Source organism: Nuphar pumila, chromosome 11 (genome assembly GCF_984573655.1).
Source record: "Nuphar pumila chromosome 11, dmNupPumi1.hap1.1, whole genome shotgun sequence".
In the NCBI taxonomy this organism is placed as follows: domain Eukaryota; kingdom Viridiplantae; phylum Streptophyta; class Magnoliopsida; order Nymphaeales; family Nymphaeaceae; genus Nuphar; species Nuphar pumila.
This window is the reverse complement of record NC_143259.1, coordinates 109,125,532-109,149,527: the sequence shown is the minus strand read 5'-3', so window position 1 is coordinate 109,149,527 and position 23,996 is coordinate 109,125,532. Positions and strand designations below refer to the sequence as shown.

General features: G+C 37.6%; 1 protein-coding gene across 3 annotated transcripts; it reads left to right on the top strand.

Annotated features, from left to right (window-relative positions):
* The first annotated feature begins 1,222 nt into the window (after nucleotides 1-1,222).
* LOC149822778 (uncharacterized) lies at nucleotides 1,223-23,600 on the top strand. 3 transcript variants are annotated; one of them, XM_089981256.1, is made up of 8 exons: nucleotides 1,223-1,422; nucleotides 9,327-9,609; nucleotides 9,738-9,830; nucleotides 14,887-15,031; nucleotides 15,126-15,236; nucleotides 15,320-15,402; nucleotides 15,547-15,604; nucleotides 23,219-23,600. In XM_089981256.1, exons 2-8 carry the CDS (start codon nucleotides 9,346-9,348, stop codon nucleotides 23,296-23,298), a joined length of 834 nt encoding a protein of 277 aa, XP_089837382.1. In that variant the 5' UTR covers nucleotides 1,223-1,422; nucleotides 9,327-9,345; the 3' UTR covers nucleotides 23,299-23,600. The 3 variants fall into 3 exon arrangements, with proteins under 3 accessions (XP_089837382.1, XP_089837383.1, XP_089837381.1); XM_089981257.1 differs by having other exon boundaries at nucleotides 9,293-9,609; XM_089981255.1 differs by lacking the exon at nucleotides 1,223-1,422 and adding an exon at nucleotides 7,924-8,270.
* The last annotated feature ends 396 nt before the right edge of the window (nucleotides 23,601-23,996 follow it).

Below are 23,996 nucleotides of genomic sequence, written 5' to 3'. Positions count from 1 at the left end.
AAAGGCGCGCCGTGTCCTAAGGCATGCACCTCACAGGGTATGAGGCATACACCTCAGGGCGAGGCGGTGCGAGGCACGCTCAAAATAATTTTTGGGTCAAATGGCGGTCAAAGCCCTCATTTAGCCCAAATTAGGGGAGGCAAACCCTAATATAGAGGTGGGCATTGGATCGGGCAGCCCATCCAGCCTGAAATGGGTCAGGCCTCGGGCGGTAGATTTAGCCCTGACTTGGCCTGGCCAGAAGAAGGCTGACACGAGCTGGGCCATGGGTTGGCCCGAATATATATAATAAAATTCGTAGCTGCTTGATCCATTGCGTTCTTGACTCAAACTTGATGGTGCTGATGGAGGATCAACATGCAAAAAATAGCAAAAACAAAGTCAAAAGCATAAAACCTTCAAAAATACATTTAGCGGCACTTTTGAAGTGCCCCTAAATGCCATATATGATGCTCCCGATTAAAAAAAAACATCAATGCTTTTGCGCATCACTAAATCATTTTTTTGGCACATTCTATATTTTTTTTACATATTAATATGTATATATATGTATAATATATATTATTATGTATATATATTATATATGAGAGATGCTAAGGTGCTCGGGAGTACCTACTCCCACATACTAGAAATCATGGTGGTAGGTTGCATCTTTTCAATTAAACCTTATAGATGTACTCAACATAGTTTATTTTACATAATCATACTTTGGATCATGTTTTTTGGATATAAAAGTAGGATTTTTTAAGTCATGAAATTTTGATACATTGTGAGCCGTTGAAAGGTCTTAAAACACACACACACATATATATATATATATATATATATATATATATATATATATATATATATATATATATATATATATATATATATATATGCTATAATCACATGATCCAAAACTTGTTTTCTACTAAATAATGCTTATAAATCATATCTATAGGGTCTGATTAACTAAAAAGCTTAAGAAATTTGACAATCCAAAACTTCTATTAGGTGAGAGTAGGTCTCCGGAGCACCGTATCATTACTAGTTATATATTATATGTGTTTATATTCACCTGGCTCGTTTAGGCCCATGGATCTAATGGGCGGGCCGTGGGCCCGAATTTTTTCAATGATCCAGCCCGAACAGGGCCTTTGGCCTGGCCCGTGCCAGTTCGGTCCGTTGCCCACCCCTACCCTAATATCCCTGTCGTCTCTCTCTCTCTCTCTCTCTCGTCTCTCGACCTCTCTCTCTTGTAGTCTCATTACCCATTTGCCTATTCTTAAGCTTTGGGTTTAGCCGAAACTTTCTCAGTCTTTCTGCGAGCTCTTCGGCGGTTCTCATCACGTTGGGGACCCGAGCAACCATCCTTCTCCCGGTGACTCTTCTTATTCTCCCATCAGATTCTCCTGCCGTAGCGTTTTGGTCGAGTTTCAGGTATGAATCACTCTACCATCTCATTTTAGTTCTAGTTTTCATTTATGATCATATTTGTTGATAGACATGGAAAGTTTCAACTGAATCGCATGTTTCTGTAGAATTTCTCGAATTGCCGTCCGGAATTAGTTCATGGCCTTGGAATTTGACGATCAAATGTGGTTTTTTCCTTTCACGATAAGTTATTGGGTTGATGTTGTCTACGAGGTTGCAAATTAACAGAATCAATTTATAAAGGCGGTGGATGAATTCTCTAAAGATGTATCAATTGTAGACTTTTAGTTTGTTAATTTGTTTGGTCGGGTTCTGAACTTGATCAATCCAATTTGGGCTCAGTTTGATCATCATAACAACTATTTTGAATTAACTAATATTTTGGTGATTCTGCTTGCTTTAGCTTAAGGAAAGAGTTGTCTGTTGAAAAACATTCTCGTTGTTTTTGTGAAGTATCTAGAATCATAATACACTGAAGACAGAGAGAATTCAGAAGTCAAGCTACTGATCAAGTGTTGCCACCTCTGTTTTGTTTTCATTGGGAATTAATAATAAAGCATGACACTTTTTGGGAAATTGTTATCTCTTCGCTACGCCTCAAAAAAAAAAAAAAAAAAAAAAAAAAAAAATATATATATATATATATATATATATATATATATATATATATATATATATATATATATATATATATATATATATATATATATTACCCTCGTGGCTAAGGAATCCCCTAGTTGGAATTAATGGGGGGAGGTTGTTTTAACCAAATCTGACCTCATGGATGTGTTCAGCATGGTCAAAACAGTAGGCATCGACCCTTGGATCGTAGTTTTTTTACTTAAAAATATATCTTTTTGAGGTTTGAAAATTTGGTGCATTGTAGGCTGTTGATTTTTCAACCCTTGCAAAATCTGACATATACATTAGAAAAACATGATCCAATCCTGCTAAACTTAATATGTATATAACATCTGGAGAATCAGATGTGCAAAAAAACTGAAGAAAATAAAAATGTTACATTTTTTCACTAGCGGATTCCTTATCCATGAGGGTAGAACGTTACCCATAATGTATATATATATTATGAGGTAATGTTTACTCTATAGATAGATAGATAGATAAGGGAAAAATTGTCAATATAATATTGGGGTGTGTCCTTAACAAAGGTTTTTAAAATGAAAACACATTCATTTTTGGGGTTTCAAACCACAAAGCTGAGCTCCAGCAGCCTCCTTGAAGGACAGCCAACAGACAAATTTCCAGCATGTGTCCATGGGTGAAAGTTATGCTGTCATTTTTTAATCTCTCCCTGTTCATCGATTGGTTCATTTCCCTTTTCTTCTCTTGCATTGGTTTTCTTTTCTCATTTTTAAATTTTCAATCCTAGCATCTCAAAACAATATGATTGTTTCTCATCAGTAATCATTCTTTCAGGGTATTTCTAAAGAAGGTGTAAATCACACAACTATTAGCAACATTTTAAATTTATGACAAAAGAATCACGATAAATACGTCAGCTGGAGAGAGAGAGAGAGACCTCATGTACACGAACCATAGTTGCTATTTGTGATTCACAAATTGATATTTGTTATAAAGTGAATAATAAAAGAAAGGCTATACCATAGTTAACCCACAAGTGAACAATGCCATTTAAGATATTTCTTCTTAAGGTTGGATCCTCTAGGTGTGATGTATATGCTGGGGTGATTAATAACCAGCCTTGAATCATGTTTTTCCGATGTGTATATACGTTTTTTTAGAGTAAAAAATCAATGACTTACAATATACTAAATTTCATCCTTCAATAATTTGTAGTAAAAAAAACACATTCCAAGAATTGTTTCTGACCATTTCAAGCACATTTTTGGGGTCAGATTGTCATCAAGTGGCACGAAAACCCAAGACATAACCGAAAGACAAACAAAAAAGGAACTAAAGCACAAACATTATTTATTTAACCAAAAAAAGGAAATAACATATTTGTATATTCACAAGAACATCAAGAAATAAAATAAATTTTTTTATTAATAACAAAATAAACAAAGATTAACTCAATCAGACACCATATGTACATCCAAGAGTGTACAAATGCCCTCAATGAGTCGCCAACCAATGACCCCCATATCTCTATGAGGGAAAACTACAAAGAAAAAGGTTAGAGGGTTGCCAACCAATGACCAACTTCCTTTGTCTCTAAACATAATAAGGAAAGGGGTGAACAGGCAACAACTCTCCTTCTCTCAGTCACTTCTCTGAAAAAGGAAACTCCCTCCTCGTGGCTGAGTCTTCCCTGCCCAATTAGTCTTTATGAGACTTAAGCTCTCACCTATGTCACAAGAACTCTTTAAAAGGGCCGTCACACCTGCATTAACACAACACGACACGGGTGCGACAATAATTAAAATTTGCCACACCGGGTGCGGTCAAATCCCCCTCGGTCAACCCACACCCAAGGTTATATTTTTCCAAAATAGACTCAGTCAACGTTAATTGAGTTTATTTTGGTCTCTTTTTTTAAATTGGTTTGGGGGGGATCGTGCCCCCCGACCCCTCCTTCTCCCCCTCCCCGAATCCCCCTCCTCCCGTAACGACCCCAACTCATACCTCTTGAAAATGCGGATTTTTTTTTTAAAACCATTGCGGAAATCTTCCCAGAAACCCGGGGCCTTTACAGTTCTACTCCCAATTGGATAAAACAACCAACCATCCGAGAGCTTACACTTATCATCCATACAAAACCAAACCAAACTTTTATTGAATAATTAACGTTAGTCATGAGACAATTGCATAATGAAAAACTCAGAGTGCAGTAACAACTAAATGAAACTAAAAGAAAATAAAAGAAGAGCCACGTTGTCTATCTGTGAACTGTCTGGCAAATGCGTGACACCCGTAGCTCTCCCAAAAGCCAATCGCTTTACTGATCCCCTACGGCTGCGAAAAACCATAGAAGTAGGGCGTCAGAATCCAAAAATTTTGCGTACGAATCTCTCTAATGAAATAAATGAGCATAAAGAATACATATAAGATTTCATGCAATAATTCAGAGGAATGCAATTACGACAATTACATAATTCAATTAAGCATTCATGCAACAAGGAGCATTTATTAAGCATGAAGGAACATTAATCAATAACAGAGATCGCAATTTAAGTAAACATGACATTGAACATGTTTTAGAGAACACATTATGCATTTACCAACATTTAACAGTTAAGAAAATATGTAAACATGCATGATCTAGTGCATAACAGGAATATGCATGATTTATGTGCAATGCATGAACACTTTATTATCTTTCATTAGAGTTTTTCTTTTTTCATATGCATGTCCTATTAAATGCATACAATTGAAGTTCCTCTTTTTAATTACCATTGCCCGCGGATACACCAAACGGGTAAAATTTTTCGAGGTCAAGTAGGGTTCCCAGGTTAACTTAGCATACTAGTTGTATTTTATTACTAGGTTCCAAACTTAGCTCTCGACCGAATCATCTTCGGAACATTAGACCTCCACATCTAATGTCGGGATACTAAGGATCCTCCACGCCCATAAGTGTCACTTTCTTGGTATACCAAAACAACAGTTGTGTCTACACACCACCTCCAGGTAAAGTAACGAACTCTCTCTAAAACCATGGCCAGGAGAAATAACATCAATATCGGGTTCATGGGTAGACATTAGTGCACATGGAGTTTTTGTATCCTTGTGGTCTCCCAAAATCGAATATCTAAGATTCTCATTCTTTCGATGAGAGATCTAAGAACGTATATTACATTGTTCTTATTCATTATTTTTTTATTAAAAGCCAATTATTGAGTTTTGTAATTCAGCATGCAAAAGCAAAGGCAAAAACTCGCATCTACCCCTGCGAGAACCATTACGGGACTCTCGCCCATGGAAACACATAGAACAGTGCAATAAAAAAAATATGATTTTTGCGATGCATTTAAAAGTGAATAAGGAAAGAGCAAATCAAGGCTCGAGGCTCTCCAGGCCTGTGATGATCCATTTAGATCATCGATGCACCATATGCAAAAACTATAACCATATGCCATATATGATGCAAATCACATCTCCCAATGCACTTTTATATATACAAACCTTTAATATGCGTATGAAACAAGAATATTCATAAGCATGTCTTTATTCGATTCATATGAATAATCATGTCACATGCATACTTTTTATTGCGTACACATATTAATGCCAAAACATGTTTCCTTTGAGGGTGCGTGCTCATGTAGATGCATATTCCCATCGAGTGTGCATGTTCATGTTAGTTGCATGATATCAATAAATTGCATGTACATATCGATGTATGTTCTCATTAAACTCTGCGTAACGTAGCAATGACAATGCATGTTCACATTAAACTCTGCATAAACATGGCAATATATGTTATGATTAATTTCTACATAAACATCATCATGATAAATGCATGTGCTACTTAGGTTCTGCATAAACATAGAATTTGCATATTCTCATTAAATTCTGATAGACATGGCAATACATGTGACTGTTATTGTGCTGTTTTATTATTCTTTTGAAATGCACATATACACTATTTTGAAATGCACACATATTGTTAAATACACTGTTTTTTTTTTCTTTTTATGTTTTTTTTTAAAAGACCCCACAGTACCCAGCCGACCCAGTCGGTGGGAGGGGGGGGGGGGGTTTCAGTCCAGGCCCAGCTGAACCTAATCAGCTGGGTCTGAGCTGATGCAGACCTGGCACGGCCTGGCAGGGAGCTGCCAGGCTTGCACTTAGTCCAGCCGCAGGCTAGATCGGGCCCGGCACGGCCTGTCATGCCCAGCCGAGTGGCTCGGCTGGGCTGTCAGTTGCCCAGCCAGCATCGGGCTGGGTCTGGTTCAGCCCGACCGGACCCCAGCCACGCCTGGCAGGGCCTGACTTGTCAGGCCAGATTCGGCTGGCCTGACAGCCAGCCCACCAGGGCACCCATCATGGCTACGTATCTTGTATATGTACAAAGGTTTATAAATTTTTCTTTTGAAACATAAAAATGAACAGGGTAATACATACATGTAGCATGCCAAAAACACAAATACTTAGGTTCAAAGAGGCACACCTATGCACTTTCAGCTTAGGCTGCATGTATATAGGATTTCCTCACTCATGTGTGCATAAACACATAGTTCCACTGGTTCGTAAGTCAAATCTGCACGGGTATACCTACATGAAATCAGTTATGCACGATTCACAATCCATCAAACACGATTTTACAGATTTTTCAGGACAGACATGCATCTAACAACGAACCAAGTTACAAGAACACATCATTACATATTTGCATCAAACGTGTAGATATAACTATCAACACATGCCTCCATTTACACGTTTTCTACAAAAATACATTCATACATCATGGCTTTCATATGCTTTTTCATGCATCAACTATATTAGCATGTAAACACCAAAAAGAACCATTTTCTACCATGAAATAAATTCTGGTTTAATCTAAAAATGACTGTACAGAAAATAAAGTTTCAAAAGGGTATAAAAAATCAAAACGCATCCATGGAAGGGGATCCATAAATCCTCTTTCGTGTATTTTAGAGTGATCACATAGATCTACTCTTTTACCATGGTTTTAGACCAAGGTATTGCATGGAAATTGAATCGGTAATCGATTTCTCACTCATTTCAAGAGAGGAGACCCGTACCTTGCGTGGATCGACGAAACGAGAAAAATAATAGTGGAACAAGGGGTTGGATGGATGGAGAAGAAGATCCTCTTCTTCTTCCTCTCTTTCCTCTCCTTCCCTTTCTCTCTCTCTCCTCTTCTTTCCCTCTTTCTTTCTCTTTTCCTTCTTCCTTTTTTTTTTCTCTTTATATAATGATTGGGAGAGGGGGTGACGCCCCCCCTTCTCCAGCCCTCTCTAAGAGAGTTTCCAAAAAGATGGAAACTCTCTCTCTCTCCGAGACTCTAGTTTCTTAATTTTTTTGAAACTCTAAAAGAAAGTTGACTTTTCTTTTTCTTAAAACTCCCAACCCTTCTAAAACTCTCTCTTAACCTCTCTTAGGTAAGAATAGGGACTCTTTTAGAGTGTCCCACTCAGCCCAAAAATAAAAATTCAAAATTGATATTAATTAATTATTAATTATTAATTTAATAAAATTATCTAAAAACTTTCAAAAATAACCAAATTAACCCTAAAGGCTTCTTAACCTTAATAAACCCCAAATTAAGGCTTTATATTGAATTTAAAGTTGGGAAGACATTGGGTTTGGATTTGGATTTGGATCCAAGATCTAAACCCATACCCAAAACAAAAATTGGAGCAAGACCTAGATCAAATCCAGATTTGAGTAGGACCCAAATCCATAATAATTCAGATCCTAGGCCTTGGATCCAATCCGATCCAACCCTGGATCCATTCGACAAATTGCTCAATTTTCATAAAAAACAGGATTTTCTAGCAAACCGGAACTCGAATTCAGAAAAGTAAAATATCGTTGCGCTCAGAATTCCGAGACGCATCCAACGATATATTACATGCATATCAAATTCTGAATTTTGCCCAAAAATAACCTAAATTTCGCTTGAATTTAAAGGTCAGAAATAAAACTTTTTATCTTACTTCTATTGGCTTGTTACGACCTTGTCATTGGGACCTGGGCCAAGCCCGGACTCAAAGACATTAGTCTAAAAATTGAGCCTCAAACGATTTTTCTTCCAGACTTAGCCAAATTTTCGAAAATCTCATAAAATGACTAAGTACCAAAATACTCTATCTTACACCTCCTCGGCTCCCTCTCCTTTTCTAACAACAGTGAAGGCGACGACGAAGGGCCACCTCCTCTTCCAATGACGACGACGAACCGAGGTACGTCTCTCTCTCTCTCTCTTTTTCTCTTCCTCTCTTTCTTCTTCCTTCTCCTCCTCCTCTCTTTCTTCTTCTTCCTTCTCCTCCTCCTCTCATTGGCACAAGGGCTGAAGCCGCTGAACGTAGGTCTGTTGGGTTTAGCAGAACCTGAACCCAGCTCCTGGGTTTATTTATGCTGAACCCAGGCCTGCTGGGTTCGGCTCTTGTGAACTCAGGTCTGGGTTTACTAAAACCGAACCCAAGCTTGGTTTGGGTTTTGAGTTCAGCCAACTTTTTTTTATGAATTTTATTTTAAATTGTAGATTGTTAATTTGATTTATTGCATGAATTTATGCATGATGAATTGATGATATGTGATATGATAATTCTTTTTATTTCATTAGTGTTAACTTAAAACTGTTATATATATACACACACACTCCCCGCACCCCTCACCCAAGTTTTTTTAAAGTGCTGCATCGCCGCACCCGCACCTATGTGACATAGGCTCTCACTCAAATTGGTATATTTCTGTTACTTGTTGTTTTGGCTTTCTTCTTATGTCAAGTCCCTTCACAAGTTGTTATTGGTTCTACCTTCATCTTTTGATGTTAATGTTGTTATTTACTCAATACCCATAAGAAATAATTTGATACCGTAACTCGTGCTATCAATAAGGGATCAGTCTTATGGCTAACCTGAGAGTTTGCCTACTGTTTTGGTATTTATTGTTGTAGAATTCGTTTCTGGTTTGGTGTTCTGTGTGCATGAGTTCATTTTTTGTCAATTTTCTTTGATTTTATGATGTTAGTCCTCCACATTTATTAAGCTGTATTTTTCAAGAAAAATAAGAATGAGAATTGGTTTTTGTGTACCCACTGAAAAGATTTTTAAATAGAAAATCTAGATATTGAAAGGTTTTGTTATGAAGTTTGATTTTAATCTCTGATATTTCTTTATGATGTTGATTTTTATCTTGCATAGTAAACATAATTACATATTCTTGGAATTAGGTTGTTGAGTGTTTTCATCATTGAGTTCAGGTTTGGAGTCATTGATTCGATTGAATCTTTTTAGTGGAAGGATACAGTTGGTCATGGTTAAAGGTACAAAACGTAAGAAGAGGGATGGAGAGAAAGAAGAAGAGAAGATACCAGATGAAGAAAAGCAAATAAACCAGAAGAAAGATGAAGAAACAGATAAAGAAAACATGGTTGGTGGAGAAGATGAAAAAACCCTCAATGACTTACCAGTTGAGGAATTTGCGGGAATACCTGTTCAGCCTACTAAACAGGACACTAAGCGAAGGGTTACTTTTATTCTAGAGAGGGCTTCATTGGAGGTTGCAAAAGTCGGAAAGGTAGATATTTCTTTCCATATTTTTATGACTTATTGTTGTAGTTTTTGTTAATTTACACCCATTCAGTGATTTCACTGAATAATATACTATACTTTTTACTTGTCTTATTACATTGCCTGTCTATCCAGACCTACCAGATTTTGAATTCAAATGATCACGCAAGTTTCTTGAAAAGGCACAACCGTGATCCTCAGGCTTATAGACCTGACATTATTCACCAGGTTAGTGAACCTTTTCAATGTTTTGCAATTTGATTTTGTTCCAGTTGTATAAATCTTTATGTTTTTTTTCCTTCATTGTGTTTAGTATTGCATATATGTTATGTAATGTATATTTGATAGTTGTAATTTGACTAATCTTGAGCTTGTTTCTTTTTTCTTTTTGGGGAAATAATTTAATTGATTACTTTAAATTTTCATGATTATTTGATCTTAATTTGTTCAACATTCCTATACCTTATATATTATATTTAGGTATCTTTGGTTCTTAGAACTGCCAAGAGAAGAAGAAAAAGAAGACTATGGAGAGGCCATAAAACTGCACGATTCCTAACGGCGTAATCGTGGTATGCTTCCTCCATTAATAAAGAATCAATAATATTACAAAAAGTTACAAAACTGCCCTCACTTAACAAGTTACAGCATAATACTTATGAAGGGCAACTTAGACCAAAGGAAAATATTAAAATAGCATTTCTGAAAGCATATGGATCTGGACCCAATCCAGGACCCAGATCCAAATACGTTATCTCTGAGTAGCCTTTCTCAAGCTGTACATGGTGATCACCATGGATAACTTGGACTTTAAATACCAAAATATCTGCTTGATTAGTCCTTTTATGAAAAAGGTTGCTATCTGATTTTCAGAACCAACAAATCTTGCTTCAAGCTCTCGATCTTCAATCTTACTTCTAATGAAATGTTGATCTATCTCTATATGCTTTGTTTTTCCTTGGTGGATCAGATTTAATGAGATCTTGATGGCACTTTGAATTGTCACAAAACAAGACCGACTTAAGAAATTTCTCTTTAAATCATACCACAAACTCTTTATCCATGCTAGTTCTGAGGAAGCGGTGACCATGGCTCAATTTTCGGCCTCTATACTTGATTGTGCCTCTTTGCTTTTGACTAGACCAAGATATCAAGTTACCTCCAAGAAAGACACAATACCCTGAAATCGATCTGCTCTCATTAGGATCCCCAACCCAATCATCATCTGAAAAGGCCATGACAGAGATGACATCCTCTCTTTGAGCTCTCTTCTTACAGAGCAATCCATCTCCTAATGTTTTCTTCAGACACCTTAAAATATGTTTCACAGCTTCCATGTGACTGGTTCTTGTCTGGTGATACTTGGTTAACAACATAGACCATATCCGGTTGAGTAAAGGTGACGTAAAGCATTTCAACTATGCTCCGATATCTAGTTGGATCCTCACATAGATCTCCATCATCAACATTGAACCGTTGGTGTATTGGTGCAGGAGTAAGCAGTGGTTTGCAATCATTTATACCTGCCTTTCGCAAAAGGTCAGTTGTGTATTTGTATTGAGTCATAACTAATCCATTTTTCTTTCTATCGTCTTCAACACCCAAAAAATACTTTAATTGACCCAGATCTTTTATCTTGAAACATTTGCTCAACACCTCTTTTATTTCTTTGATGTGACTGTTTGAACTTCCTGTAACAATTATATGTTCAACATAAGTAAGAAGAACAATCATATATTCTTTACCTTTATGAACAGACAAGGAGTGATCCGAAGGTGATTGTAGAACCTATGCTTGTGTATCTCGAAAGAAAAGCTTTCAAACCATGAACATAAAGCCTGTTTCAACCAGTATATGGCTTTATTAAGTCTGCACACATACTAATTTGGATCATTCTCAATGTAACCCACTAGCTTCTCCATTTCATAGTCAGAAATATCGTTGGAAAACTGAAAATCTCGCAATATTATGGCGAGATATTTGCAAAACATAGTTATCTCAATATTACAACAAGAATTTTAAAATCTTGTTTAATTTGATTATCTCATGATATTATTGCGATACTATAGTGATTTTATCACACTTTACAAATAATAAAACATCAAAAAGAAAAAAATTGACAACGTAAAACTGGACACATACCTCAAAATTCCAAAAACACCAAAAATGTGCTGCCAACAGCTGGCAAAAAGCACCTAAAAAGTGGTGCCCAGTTGGAGCACTCCACATGGACAAGACTGTTACCCATGAGACTGGGTAGGCTTGTTTACCTATGTGAGCAAGGCAAAGCATGAACCTCCTTTAGAGTGTCATCACTCGTGTCAGTCAACTCGGGATCACTGAGTTCATCGTCCTCGGTCTCACTATCACCAAGTACAGATTCATGACCTTACACTTATTATCCCTGCTCCATACATCATCACAGTGATAATAGGGGCCCTTCTTGTAACGCTCCTCCATGTATTCGCGAGAGAGCTACTTGACTTACATCTTGAGTCGTGGTTCAGACTCTCGATTAGGCAGTTGGGAGCGATCCATGGCCCGCTCGGTAGGCCTAGGAGGGGCAGCCTCCTGTGTGAGGTAAGATGCGGTCCTGCTAGAGGTCGGGTTCCCTTGGGATGTGTTCTTCTGATTGGACGTCCCACCTGGCTGGGTCTAACGCGAGCTCATCCGTAACAGTTTCTCCTTAGCCACGCGTGCCAATTTGAAACTTTGCATTAAGAATATAGGTCTTGCGGCCTGAACCTCAATTTGTAGGTCTGGTTTGAAGCCCGCGATAAAGATCCCAATCAGCGACTCTTTGGACCAGCCACTGACGAGGTTACTCAACCTTTCAAACTTTGCATGATAGTCGATAACGATGGCCATCTGACGGATCTTGAACAACGAGACATGCTGATTGGTGTAGCCAGAGGGGCCAAATCATATCACTAGGGCTCTAAAAAAGCCTTCCCAAGTAAGCATCTTCAGTTGGGACACCAACCAGTGATACTAGCGGATGGCATCTTCCTCGAGATAGATCGAGGCGAAGGCCACCCTGTCCTCCTCGGGCGTCTTGGCAATCCGAAAATATTGCTCAGCTCGAAATAACCAACTCGTAAGGTCGGCCTCTGCAAATTTAGGAAATTCCAACCGGGGTTGGTGGCCTGATAAGGTCCGTTGGTGGACCCCGAGGTTTGGACGCTCGAGCCAGATTTCTCATTACAATCGTCCTGATCGTTATCACGTTCATTCATACGTATGAGAAGCTGTCAGAATCGCTCATCCAACTTCCTGTTGAACGTAGCCATGCCTTTGGCTAATTGAGCGAGGTGCTCATCGACTCGAGTAGATCTCTTTTCGAACGCTGTGCAAAGTTCATGATACATCTCTTGTGCTCGAGTCATATCACGGGTTTTCAGGGTTACAGAAACAAGAAGGGCGTGGGCCCTCACTGAATAGACTCGTGATACGGAAAAGAGTTACGATAACAGTACCGGTAGCGTCGCGCATGCAATGGTCGGGTAGGTGTAGGTTTTTCGTACACAAGACAAACATGTTCCGGAACAATAATCAAGCACCTGGGTTGGTTAGATCCTCCCAAAAGTTTCTAGGTTGCACCAAAATACATTTCGGTTTGATGCAGGCTGAGAAAAAATTTAGCCACACTTCTACAAAATCGTCAAGACTGTTGTCTAGCTCTTTGGAGACCCAAAAACGTCACGGGCACAAGAAACAAAATCGAATCCTACGGATTCAAGTTAGATTAGCGTTGGATCTAATCTAACACTCCAGACGATTAAAATACGATGCAACAAAATTGAAAATATACTTCAAAAATTTAACACGCGCGTCGAATCATAATTAAGCAAAAGCAGGAAGGGCATGGGGCCTTGCTGCGTCGACCACAACAATCTGTTGGTCGGCATGGCTCGCAGGAACAAGGCTCTAATACCAAATGATAGAACTCGAACTACGGGAGGATTAGTTATACGGATCCAATGCACGGAGCGAGGCACGACTCAGTGATTTGCACTACAGATGGAGGCAGGGACGCATGTGAGTAGCGTTTGACACATTGCGAGTGCACAACAAGGAAAAGGGGGAGACCGTGTCCTAGGGAGGAGGACATAGCCAAGGCTGACGTGGCCGAGCGTAAAGCAAAGTCGTGTCCCCGACCACGGTCACGTGAGCCGTGAAGGGAAAGAGGCGAGTCTTGGGCAATGTCTCGGCCAAGGAGAGAAATATTGCAGGGAGAGAGATGGAAATCTCACTTGGCGGGAGCGAAAATTGAGCCAGATGGCAAAGTCTGGCAGTGATGGCGTCGGCTGGAAGGGAGAAGCAGTCTTTCTCTGAATAAGCAGTCATAAAAACCAAGAACGAAATTTAGAAGTTGAACTCAATAAATCTAGTAATTGTACATGCTTATTTATAGAAACAAAGAGGGATAAAAAGGTAAAAATACATCTACAATGGGGACGGTCGGCCCACCAGAGTCCTAGCCTGGGCAGGACTCCAGGCTGGGTGGGTTACTCAGAGAATCCTGGGAGAAGGGGAACTCTCTCTCTCTTGCGCAATCCCAGATGGGCGAGACTCCAACTGTGCGGGTCTGGGGCGGATCTGGCTGGTCGAACTTGGAGCATGTGCGGGTCCGTAACACATAAGTATGCAAACCACTTGCTTATTCAATTTCTTAAAATAGACGTCATATTTATATTAGATGGCCACATGCCTCACCTGTAGACATGTTTGAATGACTAGATGAACTTTTCTGCTCTATTTTCCTTGATATCTGTTATTGTATAGGTTTTATGATGTTGCAATTGCTTGATCTCAGTATAAAAGATAAACAATATGACTTTATTGGCATCAATGCACATTCATTCTGCAGTTTTCGCCATTATCCGCATTTCTCTTTATCCTGAGGAGGTCTGGAGTTTTCCAGTTTCCACCTAGAGCAGGAGAGAGCCTTCGATCAGCAACCATTTGCAACTATCCAATTTACTAGCCATTTTTGGTTTTGGTTATGTTCTGGGAGTGTATTGAAGCAAAGAATGGTCATTATGTCTTTCTATCTCATGCTAACTACAAACATGTTGATAAAAAATTGCAATTGTAATCCAGTTCCATCACTCCATCACTATTGGTGTTTTAGTTCATTTTATTTGTTCCTGTTTCCTAATTCCTTTATTGTTTCTATCTTGGTCTTCCCCAAATCACTTAATTTTTCATCCTGGTATATGCATGCATTCAGTTTGTTTGTTATATTTGAACTGGAACAGTTATTTTTCTATTGTTTTTACAGGCTCTCCTTGCAGTACTTGATAGTCCACTTAATAAATCTGGAAGGTTACAATCTGTTTATGTGCAAACAGAAAACAATGTTCTTATACAAGTTAATCCTCAAATACGTATACCAAGAACGTTTAAGCGATTTAACAGTCTCATGTGTAAGTTGATATTTATGTGTCATTTTGCATGATACTGGTACATATCATTTCTTTAGCTGATATTTCCTTGCCCCTTGATTGATAATTGTTGCAGTGCAGCTGCTTCAGAAACTGAGTATACATGCTAGTAATGGACCTGATAAAGTTCTGCGCACAATAAAAAAACCTGTAACTAATTATTTGCCCCCCAACTGCCGACGAATAGGTAAATATGTTTGCTGCTTTACTTGTCAACTTAAGGATTTTCATTTTCCTACCGTCCATTTTTACTATTGCTGTATCTTATAGGTCTATCACGAAATGCACCACGAGTAGTCAATCTGCGTGATTATGTGAATTCATCGAAAGATGACGACCACCTTGTTTTTGTGGTATGCTTTAATAATTGCAATTCTTCTTTCACAAATGACTTCATTTGGACTTCAAAATCTTCGAAGCATTTTGTGTTATTTTAAATCAGCAGCCATTATGATGTTTTACCATGAGTCTCGGCTTGAATTTGGTAATTCATGCAGGTTGGTGCGATGGCCCATGGGAAAATTAATCCAGATTATATTGATGATTTCATTTCAGGTAATGTATTGGGACTTTTATGATATGTTACTATAAACTTTTTTGGAAATTACAAAAGTTTACTGCCTTTAGAACAAACTGGTTGTTTAAATATATCACATGAATGTGAAAAGAGGTACATGACACAACAAGATATAGTTGGGTGTGACATGGCTGTTTCATAAAACTGAGAGATCAGTGTGAGGTCTCTCTCTCTCTCTCTATATATATATATTATATAATATAATAGAGAGAGACTAAATGGTCCACCCACATGTTCTCACCTTTAAAAATTGGTATGCATGTGTTTTTTGGGGAATCCGACCATGCGGATGTGATCTCCATGGTTGAAAACCTACAAGCAGACTCTTGCAGATGTGTGTGTGTGTGTTGTAATGAAGTATGCGGAAGAATTCAAGAATGCCAAAGCATTCACAATGTCCAACACGGACAAATGAAACAAGCACAAGAGAGAAAATCCACCAAGGGATATACGAAGGGCCTTATAATAAGGCTACACACATAAAAGAATATTTCTTTTATTGAAGAGGAGCTCTCTAAGAGCCATGCAAAATACAAGGGGGGTTCCCCCTATTTATAAGAGAAGGGAGACCAAAGGGGGCTCCCAATAGAGTCGTTGGGAGCCCCCAACGACTCCATTGTGGGGCCCCTTTTCGGTATCCCAAAATACATTTTAAAAAATAAAAAAACAAAAAAATAAAAACAGCAAAATAAAAGAAATAAAACAAGTACCCCTATTGGGTACTTGTGAAAAGACCATAATACCCCTATCGGGTATTATGGTAAATACATCTATATTTATATATATATATAGATATATTATTACATATTATTACATATGTCTTAACACCCCCCCTCAAACTTTACGGGGAAATGACCGAAAGTTTGCCAAGAAGGAACAAGAAGCGAGGAGCAGGCAGGGCTTTGGTAAAGAAATCTGCAAGTTGATATTCTGAAGTGACATATGGCAGTGTAACTGTCCCACGGAGATATTCATCACGTACATAGTGACAATCCATTTCAATATGCTTAGTCCTCTCATGAAAGGTGTGGTTGCTGGCAATGTAGATGGCACTTTTGTTGTCGCAACAAAGCTTCGAAGCGCCGGTAATTTCGACTCCCATATCTTGAAGAAGACTTCGAAGCCACACAAGCTCCATTGTAGTAGTTGCCATAGCCCTGTATTCTGCTTCAGTAGAAGACAATGAGACTTTCTGCTGTTTCTTGCACCTCCAAGCAATTAGCGAATCTCCTAGGAAAACACAAAAGTCAGTAGTTGAGATTCGATCATTTGGGTTTCCTCCCCAGTCAGCATCAGTATAAGCCAGTAAGTCTAAGGAAGAGAGTGAGGATAGGAATAGCCCTTTAGTCAAAGTATTTTTGATGTATCGAATGATCCGGAACACAACACTCATATGCACAGATGTAGGAGCATGCTGAAATTGGCTTGCAGAGTGCACAACATGAACAATATCCGGCCTGGTGATAGTCAGATAGGTGAGGGAGCCAATGAGTTGCCTGTAGGGCGTAGGATCATCCAACAGAACTCCATCCTCCAGTCAAAGTTTAGCATTGATAACCTCGGGAGTCTCCACCTTTTTGTCATCTGAAATCCCAGATTTGGAACATATGTCTGCAGCAAGCTTCATCTGTGACAATATATACCCTCGAGGAGAGTATGCTACTTCTATACCAAGAAAGTACCTGAGAAAACCCATATCAGACATATCAAAATTATGTTTTAACATATTTTTAACATTAAGAATACCACTTTCATCATTGCCAGTGATGATCATATCATCAACATAAAGCAGAAGGATGATGATACTATTACCTGCACGTTTAACAAAAAGAGCAGTGTCAGTATAACATGAACGAAATCCCAATTTTAACATAATAGCACTAAATCTATCATACAAAGCCTTAGGGGCTTGTTTAAGACCATATAAAGCTTTTAATAACCGAAGAGTTTGACCTTGGTTAACATTAATTCCCGGCGGAGAATCCATATATACTTCTTCATTCAACTGACCATTAAGAAAGACATTTTTAACATCTAATTGAAATATAGGTCATTTCTTAGATGATGCTACCGCTATTAGAGTTCTAATGCTTGTCATGCGAGCCACGGGGGCAAAAGTCTCCTCATAATCGATGCCATATTCTTGTGAATATCCCTTAGCAACTAATCTAGCTTTATAACGTTCTAGGGAACCATCACTTTTTGTTTTGACTTTGTAGACCCATCGACATCCTATAGCTTTTTTATTTGGAGGAAGGTGAACTATTTCCCAAGTTTTAGCCTTATTTAAAGCATCTAGTTCAACTTTCATTGCTTCAACCCAATGAGGAATATTTTTTGCTTGATTATAGTGGGAAGGTTCATAGTAAGAATGCAAGGCAATTAGACAAGCTCTATATTTAGGTGAGAGAGTTTCATATGAGACAAACCTATTAGGTGGAATTGATTCTCTAGAAGAACGCCTAAGGGATGTTTCTTCTAGGGGTTCATTAAGCCGCAAGAATTTTTCTAAAGCACTAATAGGTTGTGCTTCCTCACGCCGAGTGTATACTTGGAGATTGTCACCATTAGTTGGTGATACACCATTATCATGAGTATTTTCTAAAAATTCTGGATGACTCAAAAGGTCATCATTTGAGTCTTCTAAAAGATCATTGATAAACATATAATCAATTTCATTTGGTTTTTCCAAAATTTCAAATCCATTTTCATCTTCTAAAAAGGTCACATCTTTGGAGACAAATAATTTATTGTTCTTATAGTCAAAGCATCTATAGCCCTTTTGATTTTCACCATATCCTAAAAATACGCATTCTATTGCTTTAGGTGACAATTTATTTTTTTTATGTAAAAGAACAAAGCATTTACACCCAAAAATACGAAGGCGATTGTAGTCGGGTGTCATATTGAAAAGTTTTTCATAAGGAGAGATATTGTTCAATTTTGAAGATGGCATCCTATTGATTAAATAGGTGGAGGTTAACACGGCTTCGGCCCAAAAACTTTTAGGAATATTTTTAGAAATGAGTAAGGATCTAGTGGTTTCTAAAATATGTCTATGTTTTCTTTCCGCTAGACCGTTTTGTTGAGGAGTTCTTGGGCAAGATTTTTGATGACAAATGCCATGTTGTTTTAGATATGATTGAAAATCATTTGATAAGTACTCTCCACCCGAATCAGATCTAAGAATGGATATTTGATTTTGAAATTGATTTTGAATTTTTGCATGAAATTCTTTGAAGAAGTTAAAAACTTCCGATTTAAAGTTAAGAAAATAAATCCCTACATATCTAGTATAATCATCAATAAAAGTAACATAATACGAATAACCACCTTTGGATAGAACCAGAGATGGTCCTCATACATCGGAATGCACCAATTCAAAAGGTCTTGTTGTCACAAAGGTTCTAATAGGAAAAGGAGTAGACTTCATTTTTCCAAAAATGCAATCTTTGCAATTGATATCTTTTTCTTTACAAAACTTGTTTCCAAAAGGAAAAAGATACATTTTAGAGTAACTTGGATGTCCAAGCCTTTTATGCCAAGTTTCAATATTTTTGTCTTGGACATAAGTACAAAATGAGATATTTGGAAGTATTAAGTTATCCATAAAATAAAGGTCTCTCTTCCTATGGCCTTGCCCAATCCGCTTCCCGGACCGGAGATCCTGCACAAAGCACCCTTGGGATGAGAAAGATATTTCACATCCATGGTCGGCTATTTGAGAAACGGAAAATAGGTTAAGATTTAATTTAGGAACTATTCTAACTTTTGGAACAAGAAAATTTTGAACATTTTTAGAATCAAGAGTTCCAATTCCATTTATTTTGAGAAAAGTTCCATCGGCCGTAGAGACACAAGATATTTTTGAATTGGTGTGCACATTGGTTAATGCATTTTCATGAGGAGTCATGTGAAAAGAGGCTTCGGAATCTAAAATCCAAGAGTACGTACCGGGAGGTGATGATGAGGCAATGGCGGCACCGGAGGTGGAAGAAGTAGCCTTTAGAATTTGTTGGAGAGCCAAGGAGATTTGTCCAAGAGTATCTTTGAGATCCCCGTTCTTGCCGTCATCTTCTTTGGTGGATGATTCTTCAACGGAAGCCACCTTTGGCTTGAATGCCTCATTTAGCTTTGGGCAAACGGGTTTAATATGTCCCGGCTCATAACAATGATGACATATAATCATTTTTCTTCCACCACTCTCTTGCTTACCAAAATGAGGTGGTTTGTATGTTTTAACATGATTGCCGAGTTTAGATACAACAAGAATTTCCTCTATGCTTTTACCCATGCTATGCCTAGTATCTTCTTGAGTAATCTCGGCAATAGCCTCTTCTAAGGGAGGAAACGTAGATCTATGGAGAAGTGAGGATCTAACTTGTTCAAATTCGGGATGAAGCTCAAATAAAAATTGAAACAATCTATCTTGTTCCATTTGTTTTTGTCTTAGTACCACATCCTCCATAGCCACCCATTTAGGCTCTAAAAGAGCCAATTCATCCCACAAAGGATTTAGAGCACTATAATAATCTTGTATGCTCATGTTACCTTGTTTTGTGGTTCTTACTTTTTCTTGCAAAAAATAAGCTCTTGCAAGATCCTTTTGGGTAAACATACCCTTCATAAAAAACCAAACTTCATTTGCCCGACGGAATTTTGCAATATTTGCACATACCTTGAGTTCGACATTATTCATAAACCATGCTAGGATTTTTGCATGGTTGCTCTCCCAATCTTCCATTTGGTGATTATAATCTTCAATGGCCTTGAGACGAGCATCACTTTCAAGTGCTTTCTCTTGATCTCCTTCTATCTTTGTGAGCTTAAGTTGGGGTTTCGGAATGGTTCCCATTACATAACCCCAAAGCTTCTTGCCTTTGAGATTATTCTCCATTGCGGATGCCCACATCATGTAATTTTTTCCATTGAGTTTGAATGATAGATCGATCTTGACTTCCATTGCTACAAAATGAAGATGTGAGAAAGAAAGGAAGTAAAGAGAGACACGATTTTACCTTAGAAGATCGTATGGCTCTGATACCATGTAATGAAGTATGCGGAAGAATTCAAGAATGCCAAAGCATTCACAATGTCCAACACGGACAAATGAAACAAGCACAAGAGAGAAAATCCACCAAGGGATATACGAAGGGCCTTATAATAAGGCTACACACATAAAAGAATATTTCTTTTATTGAAGAGGAGCTCTCTAAGAGCCATGCAAAATACAAGGGGGGTTCCCCCTATATATAAGAGAAGGGAGACCAAAGGGGGCTCCCAATAGAGTCGTTGGGAGCCCCCAACGGTCACAATTGTGACCGTTGGGGGCCCCAACGACTCCATTGTGGGGCCCCTTTTCGGTATCCCAAAATACATTTTAAAAAATAAAAAAACAAAAAAATAAAAACAGCAAAACAAAAGAAATAAAACAAGTACCCCTATTGGGTACTTGTGAAAAGACCATAATACCCCTATCGGGTATTATGGTAAATACATCTATATTTATATATATATGTAGATGTATTATTACATATGTCTTAACATGTGTGTGTGTGTGTGTGTTGGGCTGGGTACCATATTTGCTAGTCATTTAGAAGTACAATGCCTCCTTTTTTCATTTTTTAGTTTTTTTTCATGAAACTGACCTTGCAGATGTGAGCTACATGTTTTTCTTATTGGGAATCGGCTCTTAGATCATCTGATTACATGTGGATAGGATTTTATGAGGCTTCAAAAATCAATGGTCTACAATGTGCCATACCTTCCTAGGGTCATAAAATCATACGTTTTTTGTCAGAAAAACACAATTCAAAAGTTGTTTCTCACTATTTTGGACATGCTGAACCCATCTATGAGGTCCAATTGAATCAAAACAACATGCATCATGGAGATCTAGAGCTTTTTGTACCTATAAATATTTGTACAAATACATTTCCCTATATAAATATATATGGCATTTTATTTTTTGATGTTGATTGCATGTTTCATAAATCAACCTCTACATATATGAGCTCTATAGTTTATTTAGTGGAGAACATCTATTGGATGAGGAATTTCCTATGTCACATAGGTGCGGGTGCGGCGATGCGGCATTTTAAAAAAAACTTGGGTGCGGGAGGGTATATATATATTTTAATATTTTAATATATGTATATATAAAACTTATCCATAAAAAAAACTCTCAATAAAAAAATCTGTTTTTCACCATAAACAATAAAAAATTTAGAAGTATTGCTTAATCAAATTTTTAATCGAGTATTGCTTAATCATATTTGGATTTATATACATTTAATACAAAAGTCCATTCCAATGCAATTTGCACTTTTTTTTATTAATGCATTTAATACAAAAGTTTGACATACTCTGTTCTCCCTATTTAATACAAAAGTACATTTAATACAGAATCCGGCCTATTCGGTTCTCCCCATTTAATATAGAAATTCATTCCAATGCAGTTTTCACTTTTTATATTAATGCATTTATCACAAAGATTTATAATAAGTATAAAAGAATTTAATGACTCAACTTTTTATGACAAAACTTTTTAAAAACAGTAAAAGAATGTACTTGGCTCAAAACATTTAATGCACAACTTTTCAAACTTTCAAAGCTTTGTATGACAAACCTTTAAATAATTATTTTTTTTTAGTGTAACTATTTTGGACAGAAATTACCCTAGGTGCGGGTTGACGACACCCAGGCTCACATTGACCACACTGGGTGCCTCACCAGCACCCGCGTCGCGTTGATGCGGGTGCGGCGGCCTCTATGCTGAGTCCTTGTGACATAGGGAATTTCTTATGTTAAGGCAAATTTTTAAAAGAATCTAAGAGTCAACAGTCTATTGAAACCAAAATTTGCAATGAAAAACCCAAGCTTGTCATCAAAACAATTTGATTCACCACATGTTTTCTAGTAAATAAACGATTATAAGCACATCTACAGCCTCATATTTACTTTTATATTTTAAATTTGCATTGGTTAGGTATATTTAAAGTATCATAGTTCTAAAACCCAGGGAGTTAAATCAGGCCCTTAGCTCATTCCAGGGGTAATGTTCTCACAGTTTGTCCTCCATTATGCTATGAAGATGGCCATCCTTTAATGTTAATTCCTGATCTCTTCTTTGTATCTGCTCAACTAGTTTCAATTATATGGGATGCAGAGGCCTTATAATTATAACCAAGTTGTGTTTCCTATAAACTTGATTAATAAACTTTCATTATCCATTGCCCTCTGGTACTTAGCTATCATCTAAATTTCATGCTTTTCCTGAATATTTTGCATCTCTCACAGCTGTTTGCTAACCGTGGTTTGAAAATTTAGGAACTTCTCATCTTGTATTTTCCTTGTTCTTAGACCCAGTTATTCTGGGTTTCATCTTTCAAATGGTTGTCAAAAGTGAAATGACGGGTTGACTTTTTTAAAAATTTTGTTGATAGGGTTTGCATATCTTGTTTGTTGATTATTTTCCCATGGAATTTTTTTTCCAAGAGAAAAAGGAATTTTTTGTGCTTCTTTTCCTTGTTGCTGGAACCACAATGTGCTGAAATTTTTTTTTCTCTCATTTTTCCTCCTTTTTGTTGCAGTTTCAGAATATCCACTTAGTGCTGCATGCTGTATTGGGCGGATCTGCAATGCATTGGAACTGAAATGGAAGATCTTGTAAACCATCTCAATGTAATTCAAGTTTCAGACCCACAATTGCTTTTTTAAGTGCTGCCACTATGGAATTCCACGCTCGGGTAATTGGGAGATTGGCTAGGATGTGTCTGTGGGTCTGCACTTTAATTTTGGCGTGCATTTTCTGCTATAGGTTGTAGTCTATCTTGCTGAGCTCTACTTTTCTCGGGAATTTCTTTTCTTTTTTCCCTCGACCTGTGATATCTTTATCCATCTTTTGTGATAACTTAAAGTGATTCAGGGCTCTTGGAAAGTTAGCATGGAAATGAGGAAGATCTTAGTTTAAAATTGAGTTTTTTGAAACTAATCGAATCCAGGTGGAAGATTGGGCAGCCACTGCAGCTCCTGCTTCTTTAGCTCAGTGGTAGACTGCACCCCTGATAATTGCATCGTTGTGCGTGGGCTTGTGATCAATCAAGTCATTCATTCGACTTGAAGGAAGTACAAATACGGTAGTCCTATTAGTATTCTTGTCAAAACCAATATAGATGTTGGATTTACCATCTCTGCAGCCATCATGAGTTTCTATAATACTTTGTTGAACCTGCTCTAAGTTCTATCAGTTTACCTATCTTCAATGTCAAGACTTGGATTAAGTAGTTCTGGCTTGTCCACATTTTCTGGTTAACTCCTAATCAACTTTAAAGATGATGTATTTTTTTTTGACTTGGCTTGGTTAAACTC